General features: G+C 42.7%; 1 protein-coding gene across 1 annotated transcript in view; it reads left to right on the forward strand.

The window, feature by feature from the left end:
• The window catches only part of myo1d (myosin 1D), a 221,489-nt gene that overhangs the window by 58,152 nt on the left and 153,337 nt on the right, over positions 1-10,000 (forward strand). Inside the window, exons 4-6 of the mRNA XM_063221656.1 lie at positions 1,579-1,744; positions 8,066-8,119; positions 8,394-8,489. Of these exons, the coding sequence (XP_063077726.1) occupies positions 1,579-1,744; positions 8,066-8,119; positions 8,394-8,489 (316 nt within the window). The remainder of the gene's footprint in view (positions 1-1,578; positions 1,745-8,065; positions 8,120-8,393; positions 8,490-10,000) is intronic.

Genomic DNA, 10,000 nt, shown 5'->3' on the forward strand with positions numbered 1-10,000 from the left:
ACACACACACACACACACACACATGCGCACGCAGTCTGCTTACAGTTTTTGTGTGACTGTCTCTGTCTGCTTGTGTGCACATCTTTGTGTGTGAGCATGTGTTTGTCTGTTTTTCTGCACAATAGATTGTTTTGTTTTGTATTTCCAAATGCATTGCAAATGTTGTCCTTGAGCCTGAGCCGATTCCGTTTTTGTTGTTGTGTTGTTTTGTTTGCTTCGTCCTTCTCTCCAGGGTCAAGAACACTACATGCTGATCAAGTCCAACACTGTCCGTCTTTCTCTCTCTATCTCTCTCTCTCTCTCTCTCTCTCTCTCTCTCTCTCTCTCTCTCTCTTTCTTTCTCTCTCTCTCTCTCTGTCTCTCTCTCTCTCTCTCTCAATTGTGTGTGATACATCTTGTATCGTGTCTCTCTCTCCTCTCAGTCCTGTTTTTCTTTCTCTCTCTTAAAAATCTATCTCTACCAATGTTCAATGCACCACCATGCAAAAATGCAAGAACAAAAACAACGCAAGGAACCAATTTACATCACTGAGCAAACACATACTGTACACAGCAGTGTGTGAGGTCATGAATGGCGTGTTGTGTTGTTTGCTTCTTCCTCCTCCTTTCCAGAGGGAAGAGCATCCTGCTCAAGTTCAACTCTTTCTCTCTCTTTTCTTCTCTCTCTTTCTCTTTTTTTCTCTCTCCCTCGCTTTCTGTATGTCTCCATTCTACATTACATTGCATTACGTTACGTTATGTTACATTGCATTACACTTGCTTTCATGATGCTTTTATTCAAAGTGACTTACAGCTATTACAGGGTGTTGGTTGCAGTCCCTGCAGCAGTATGGAGTTAGGTGCCTTGACTCAATGGCACTTCAGCCATGCATGTATGGGGGGTCCAAAGAGTGTTTTGCCCTGGGGCTCTGTGTGTGATTGTTCCGTCACTGCCAACTCCATAACCATTACACCAGCTGTATCATACAGAAAAGGGTTGTCACTTTTTTAATCATTGCAAAGGATATAATTACATACTATATCTGCATTGCATCCATTACACTGCTTTGTGTGCATACTAGGGGTGTAAATCACAGAAATCAGGGATTTGATTTAAAGCAGGGATCTGATTATTTTCGATAAGATACGATACGAATCGATTCGATTTTTTGCAATTGCTTTTCTACATCTATTACGTTTTGGAGCTAGGGCATTGGACAGCGTCCAGCGATTCAATTATTTTCAATACTTAAGAATGCCCCGCGATACTCTGCGATTCAATGAAATTGCCGGCCAACACATCGATGCATCGATACATTTCGATTATTATTTACACCCCTAGTGCATACCGTAATGCATTGCATTATATTGCATACATTCATAGCAAGTGAAGATCTACAGTTCACCTCCCTAACCATTAGGCCACAGCTGCTCATGTCTTGACTCTTCTTTTCTTTTTAACCTTTTTTGGGACTCCCAGGGCAGGGAAGATTTTCATTGTACAGTATATATATGTTTCATATATATACACATGACAAATAAAAAATATCTTGTATCTTGTATCTTGTATCTATCTTGTATCTTTGTCCTCCTCTGCAGGGTCAAGAACATGCTGCTCAAGTCCAACTGTGTCCTGGAGGCGTTCGGCAACGCCAAGACCAACCGCAACGACAACTCCAGTCGCTTCGGCAAGTACATGGACATCAACTTCGACTTCAAGGGGGACCCCATCGGCGGACACATCAACAACTACCTGCTAGAGAAGGTAGGGGGCGCTGTAGATTAGTCTCTGTCAGAGCTGTTGATGTATCCTTGAATAGACAGGTCTGGATTCTGTGAGCAGAGGTGGAGAAATGGGATTTAAAGTGTCATTTCACCATTCATGGAAATAAGCTGAAGAAAGGTAAAACTTAATGATTTATCTCAAGGAGAGGTGTAAAATGAGCTTATTTTCAGATATGATGAAGTGTCGCTTTAAAAGAAAAGAAGGTCCTTGTAGCGAAGGGGAGTAGACTTGGCTTACTGAGTTGCTGGTCGAAAGTGGGCTTACTGGGGTACCAGCAGAGTGAGCATGTGCGCTGCGGGCAGCACGCGCTCGCAGGAGATCGAGGAACTGGAGCGCTTCATCGACTCCTACGTGCTGGAGTACCAGGGCGAGGCTGTCACCGACGGGGACAAGACACAGGTCTCCCAGGTGAGCACGCTTAGGAGGACGCAAGACAAAGTAGCGATGGCGGCCACTGAGGCTGTTGAGGTTCGGCAAAACGCTAGCCCAATGTCTACAGGCCTTGTCTGGACTGAAATAAAAATGGACTTGGCTTCGATTGAGAAACTTATCTCAGTCGTTCTACAACAACAAGCAGATCTTGGTGCACGGCTTACCTCGCTTGATTATCCGCCACTACCTGGGCCTTCCACGGATGTCTCCATGACCCCCGCCCCGGGTAGCTCTGCCTGGTCTACGGTAGCTGCTGGCAAGTCTCGCCGCCGCCCTCCTCCTGTCGCGGCGTGTCGGACTGGGGCTGTTTCGGATCTAGTGCTCCACAACGCCTTTGCTCCTCTTGCTGATCTCCCTACGTCGCCTGCCCCCCACGTCGGAGTGGATCTGGATGTCCGATGAACAGGGCAGCGAATCTTGCCCCTCGCCTGCTATCCAGCCAGGCCATCCATCACCGCGCCAACATGTAGCTCGCAAAGCTACCTCCAAGCGCAACAGGTCCGCAGACAGCGACGGCTCGAGTCCAGAGCGCGTTTCTGATAAGCGGCTCAGGCCAGGCCATCCATCACGCGCGTCAACATGTAGCTCGCAAAGTTACCTCCAAGCGCAACAGGTCTGCAGACAGCGACGGCTCGAGTCCAGAGCGCGTTTCTGATAAGCGGCTCAGAATCTCTCTCCAACGATGGCCGCAGCAGATTGCATGGCCTCTACATCTCCAACAGCGGATAGCTTGTCAAGCCATCGGGCTACTGCGATGCCTCTGTTGGCTAATGATGCTGGTGTCGTTAGCTTGTGTAGCCCGTGTCAAACACCACCGGCGTTGTCCACGGCTGACAGCGTCCCTCAGCGTCCAGATGGTCTACAACTTCCTCCTCGCACCTCTATACACTTTAACCGCGATGTTCAATGCCCTCCTGAAATTCTCATTGTTGGTGATTCGATTGTCAGAGATCTGATTATTCCTAGTGCTATCACGTACTGTATCCCGGGAGGAAGGGCTATTGACATCTCTCATCTCATTCCGTCTCTATTGAACAGACATTCTTCCGTAAACACTGTCATGCTCACGGGGGGACAAATGACGTCATGGCCCGGAACTCTGTGAAGCTACAGAATGAGCTGGAGACGTTATGTCTCACTGTTGAAAGCCTCGGGAAACGCTGCATAATGTCAGGCCCTACTCCCATTTAGCTCCAGTAATTCAGAGCGTTTCAGCAGATTGCATAGTCTCCATACTTGGCTGAAACAATTCTGCAATCTAGCTGGTCATGATTTTTATTGCTAATTTTGATATATTCTGGACCAAATCATTTTTATATAGATCTGATTGGGGTGCATCCAAACAAACTGGGCCTACTAGAGCTAACCACCAACTTTATTCAGTTCATTGCTTTCAGCACACCTTGACATTCAACACAGCATGACCCAATCCAGTTCACAAACACACCCAGCTCTACTATGGGTCCTGCTGATAATTGCAGCTCTCCCTCTCCTGCTGTATCACTTGGGGATCAAAACTACACAGGCAATAAGTAGCCCCTCTCATCACCTACAGATGGCCCTTCTTAATGTCGATCACTTCGTTCTGCTGCTGCTTGCTCACCCTCCCATTCAAATACCTCCTCTGGCCAGCAGATGGCTCCTTCCTCGGATATGTCAAAGCCTGCCCATCTGCAATGATATCTCCCTGCCAGAGACTGTCCTTCCTATTTCTTCTCCTGATATCCCTCTCANTAATGGTACTAAGCCCCTGAAGTCATGATGCTACATGTCATTGGAGTCTACCCCTGACGTTGTTCGCTTGGACAATCCATGTGTTTTTAAGGACAGAAAAGGCATTGGGTTAATCCACCTCAATATCAGAAGTATATTGCAACGAGATAAATGGACCACCTAAATATTTTAATTGCTCAAACTAACACTGATATCTTGGTTTTATCAGAAACTTGCTGAAGAGTGAAATTGATGACTCTGAAGTCAACCTTTCAGGCTACATTTATTTAGATTGACAGGGTTGGGAGGGGTGGGGGTGTGGCTATTTACGTGAAGTCACATTTTTCTGTCACATTTCTGTATTCCTTAAGTGAACCTAAATCCTTTGAATTTATTGCACTCAAGGTTCATTATGGCACCAATAACAACTCCTTCATAATAGTTGGGATCTATAGACCCCCATCAGCTGATTCTAAATCCATATATCAGCTGGCAGAATTGATATCTAGATTCACTGACTCAGAAGTTCTAGTTCTTGGGGATTTTAATATTGACTGGCTAACTGATGCCTCCAAACATCTTAGAGATGTTTTCTCGAGTCTATTTTTGGATCAACTTATTAATGATCCAACAAGACCAAACTCTAAGAACCTTAGCAAATCATCTCTTATTGATCTACTTTTTACAAATAAGATGAACAAAATTTAGCGCAAGTGGTGTTTTTGATTTAGGGGTCAGCGACCACTGTCCCATTGCCTGTATTAGGCACAGCACTCTAACCAAGCACTGCCTCACATTTTGGTTAAAAGAACTATGAAACATTTTAATGAGCAAGCTTTTTTAAATGATCTCTATGAAAGTGACATTCATCTGACAACTGAAATTCCTGATGCTGACTTGGCTCTACAGTTTTTCTCAAACTCATTTATTTGCATTGTTGACAAACATGCACCTTTTAAAAAGATAAGAGTAAAAAGTAGAACAAACCCATTGGTTCACCCTGAACTCTCCTCTCTTTTTCAGTCAAGAAATAAGGCTTGGTCATTAGCAAGGAGGAGCAAGGATGCCTCCGACTGGGCAAGTTTCAAGGAAAATCAGGAACAGATGTACATTATCTGTAAGAAAGGCTAATTCTGACTATTACTTTAACCTTGTCTCTAGTTCGTACTCAGATCCTGCAAAATTCTGGAAGGCTGTAAATTAGAAAAAAACAATAAATCTGTTACACCTATGCCTTCTTCATTAAGTTTGATGATTGTCTACTACAAGACAAATCAGACATTTGCAGTGCTCTTAACAAACATTTTTCTTTAGCCAGTCAAAGTTTTGACAATAGCAATAATCATTCCCTTATACCTAGGGCTGGACATGATATGCGTATCAGAGACAATGCCAGAGACGATGATCTGGAATTCAGGCTTCATCCTGTGTCTAAGCATACAGTGTTATCTGCCTTTATTAGCAATTGATAGTCGCAAATCCCACTGGAGAAGACCAGCTAGATCCCCTTTTTCTTCGCACTCACTGCGGCATATATAATAGCAGAGCCAATTATTGCAACATTTTCAATTTTTCTATTTCCACTGGAGTTGTCCCTACACTATGGAAATTTGCACACATTACCCCGTTGCACAAGGGGGGTGATAAGACTGACCCTAACAACTATCGACCAATATCCAAGCTACCGTGTCTCTCAAAAATACTAGAGAAGTTGGTAAATGATCAGCTCAAAGAATTTCTAAATACCAATAATATTTTGAGCCCTCTCCAATCAGGCTTTAGGCCTAAACATAGTACAGTTACTGCTGCTACTAAAGTAATGGATGATATTATCCACTTCTCTTGACAAGAAAAACATTGTGCTGCCATCTTTGTGGACTTATCCAAAGCATTTGACACCGTGGACCATTCTCTGCTTCTACAAATTCTGCCTGGTATTGGTTTTAATGCAAGTGCCTGTAAATGGTTCCAGAGCTACCTTTCAAACAGACACCATACTGTAAAATTGGGTAATACTCAATCTGACCCCCTGCTAATAACCAAGGGGGTCACACAAGGTTCAGTATTACTCTTCACCATGTACATAAATAGCATACTTTCTCTCCTTCCCAACTGCTCTATTCATCTATATGCGANGATACAATTTTGTATTGTGTTGCAGATTCCTGTACAGCTAGCCTTGGAGAAATTGCAGCAGTCTTTTAATATCCTACAAAATGCCTTCATTAGTCTTAAGCTTCTACTTAATGTAAGCAAGACTAAATGTATGGTCTTTACTCGATCTAAGCTTGGCATGAAAAAATGATTTTAATATATCTACTTTAGATGGGTCTGTTATTGAGAGAGTATCACATTATAAGTACCTGGGAATCTGGCTAGATGACAAGTTCACATTCAAGAAACATACTGACTGTCTTGTCACTACGCTCAGACAAAAGCTATCTTTCCTGCACAGAAATAAATATCACTTTCCTGTTTTCTGCAGAAAAAAGTTAATTGAAGCTACTTTTCTGTCTTCCCTTGACTATGGTGATATTATTTACAGACATGCACCACTCTCTAATCTGAAGGCACTTGACACTGTCTATCATTCAGCTCTTCGTTTTATTACTGGGGATCCATATAGTACACATCATTGCCTGTTATATGATAAAGTTGGGTGGGCTCCACTTTCTCACAGAAGGGACATGCATTATTTTATTTTTATTTATAAGGCCCTCACTGGCAAACTCCCATTTTATATTTCATCTCTTTTAGTTTGGCACTCCAACCCCGCAGCAGCAATTTTTTACTGGAGGTCCCTTATGCCCGCACTGAACTGGGTAAAACGGCTTTTAAGGACTGTGACTTTGTGGAATAATTTTGGATCTTCAAGCCTTTGTGCCATTAGAACTTTTTAAAGTTTGTGCAATTAGTTTTAAGTGGGAAGTTTGTTTACATCACATACTTGCACTTGTTTTAACTCATAAGTTTTAATTCATAGTTTGTCTTAATTCTTACCTTTTATATGATTTATGGTGTATTGTGTATGTTCATTGTTTATATATGATTTATATGTGCAATTGTTTGTTTTACTCGACATCATTGTAAATGAGGGCTGGGCCCTCAATGATTCTTCGAGTTTAAATAAATGAAATGAAACTGTGGCTCTGACCGCTCAATCACAGAGCCAGACAGAGCTCACTCACAGCCCAAGTGATGGTCACACACCATCACATTCCTACTATGGCTATCTTCCTGTCTGTCTTAATTTATCTGGGTGATTTTAGTGCAGTGGTTCTCAACCTTTTTTGAACAAGCTCTCCCTGGAACTCATCATAAGCCTAGACTACCAATGCCCCCTTGACCTCATCATAAGCCTGCCAACACCCCTCCTCCCTTACTATTTACTGCAAATAAAATGGACTGATGCCGCCCTATGGCAACTAAGCACCGCCCCCTCTCAGCTGTATCCTGTCAACACCCCCCACCCCCCTAGGGCTCCCCAACGCCACCTGGGCGGCTGTAGATCCCTTGTTGAGAAGCATTTTTAGCGGGTTAAAGCAACATTCATGTAGTAGTTTTCTCAAGCTTAAAATGATCCTTCCAAAATTGTAGTTCAATTTCAAGTGGTATATGATGCCATTTTCATCATGTAGGACTACTACCTACTATGTAACGTGGCTTTAACTCCGCCTAACTGAATTCTGATTATTAGCTCCAGAAAATTGGTAAGAACAAATATCTGTCTGGCTGGACTTGTACTTTCCAAAACTCGGGATGTCTGCCTCTGTTTCTATTGTGTGAGTGTGGCCAGGGAATCAACCAAAAGGGTTGTCTCCCACAGGCGCTTTGCACCACTGTAACTGTTAGCTCAGCCTCAGTCCCTTGAATGGAGTCAGCTGATGTCCATTAGTGTGCGCGAGTGTGTGTCCGCGTGTGCGAGTGCGCGGGCGTGTGTGATCACATGAGTTTATTTTTGACGTGCACAGGAGAATGTGTGACTGACTATCCAGCAGTCATGCCTGTGGGAAGTCAGTCAGGTTGTTTGCACTGTAGCATTCATGCATTCATGCATTCATCCATTCATCCATTCATCCATTCATCCATTCAATCAATTTCTTAGTCACTCGGCCATCCAGCCAATTCATTCATTCAGTTTTTATTTTGTTTCAGTCCAGAGTTATCTTCCAGCAGGAAGGAGAGAGAAGTTTTCACTCCTTCTACCAGGTCAGTTTTCCTCATTTTTTTTCTTTTACTAGGCTAATTATCTAGAATATCTAGACCTTTTACTTGCCAACTAGAAATGTGTGTGGTCCCCATACAACATGCGATAATGTTGGCTTAATTTCTTTGTTATCGGCATTGCGGTGCAAGCATAATAACTGATGTTTCGTCAGAGTCATCTTCTTCAGAATCCAGTGCTCCAGTCTGACTTAGTCTTTCTGATATGGACCAGTTTGCTTTCCGTAATTAATTTCTTTGTTGTGTCTGCACGGTACAGCTGGTGAAAGGAGCCCCAGAGTCTCTCCTGCGCTCTCTGCATGTCCAGAAGGATGGCTCTGTCTACAACTTCATCAAAGTCGGCATACACATAAAGGTAACTGCACCTTGCTTTGAGACCTACAGTACCATACTTGTGCGTTTTTTAGTCAATTTGCATTACTTGTAGTGTAACTGCAAGTACTTCATTAGTTTAATTCACGAATGAAACATGAAGCATTATTTGTGTCTGCCTGTACTTCACAACTAGTCAATGCAATGAGCCTCGTGGTTAAGCCGTGTCAGAAGGCATGTGTGCGTGCGTGTGGGCGCCGCATGTGTCTGTGAGTGTATGCGCTGTTTGACACAGTGGACCAGACAAGCTGCAATCCTACAGTCTAATAAAATATCTCTGGATATCGGGTATGACCGTATCACCAAAACTCATCAAATAAAAAAACTATAATAAACCTTAATGATGGTAGATAAAGCAGTTTTATAAGGACCAGAGAAAGTACACCGACAGATAAGACTGAGGAGGTTGAACTGAGGTAATGTGTTACGTGTAATGTGTCTCCCAATATGGACATTATATGCTCTGCAATTTGTACGGGAAGAGGACAAAATGTACTGTAGTGAGGGGCACACACATTACATTACATTGCATTACATTACATTACACTTGGCTGACACTTTTATCAAAAATCCCTTAGTTATTTTACAGGGTATTAGTTATAGTTCCTGGAGCAATGTGGGGTTAGGTACCTTGCCCAAGGGCATGTCAGATCTGCAGCTCTCTGATCTTAAGACCACCTCCCCAACCATGAGGCCATGGCTGCCATTCACACATCAAAGAAAGACAGCTCAAATAAGTACTTGAGGAGACAAGACGATTGTACACTGTTAACAAAAGACTCCTATGGTTGAACAAGATCTATGATCGAAACATTTAATAAAAGACGTTTATTTCTTGCCCCTTTTTTCCAGGACCCGTACAGCCATTTGGTACGTAGCCAAGAGGTTACGTAGTTTGATATTGTGACTAACTAAACCTCACACAATTTTTAATTTTGGTTGCTGGTATTATAACCTGTTATAACCTGTTTGTTGTGGTGAACCTTGTCCCTTTGAGCATGGGAGACTTAATCTGCTCCATCAAAATATTAATAAAATCTTGTCAAAAAGTCCAAAGGGCTTTAACCCTGCTTATGAATCCAGTGTGGCGAGACACAATATGCAAAACTAATTGCATGAGAGCAGGTCCATGCATTTTTTTTATGGCAAACGTGCTAGAACTGTGCTAGAGGAGACACCAAGCTTAATTGTTGCCATATACACTATGACCTAAGAAGCTAAGACACATGTGAGCACACACAGACCACACTCTTTCTTTCTTTCTTTCTTTTTTTCTTTCTTTCTTTCTTTCTTTCTTTCTTTCTTTCTTTCTTTCTTTCTTTCTTTCTTTCTTTCTTTCTTTCTTTCTTTCTTTCTTTCTTGCTTTCTTTCCTTGCTTTCTCTCTCTGTATCCATATCTCTCTCTCTCTCCCTCTCTCTCTTTTCTTAGTGACTCCTGGTCCTTCTCTTTCCTCTCGATTTCTCATTTCTTTCTCTCTGTTAACAAGTCTCGAT

Source organism: Engraulis encrasicolus, chromosome 17 (assembly GCF_034702125.1).
Source record: "Engraulis encrasicolus isolate BLACKSEA-1 chromosome 17, IST_EnEncr_1.0, whole genome shotgun sequence".
In the NCBI taxonomy this organism is placed as follows: Eukaryota; Metazoa; Chordata; class Actinopteri; order Clupeiformes; family Engraulidae; genus Engraulis; species Engraulis encrasicolus.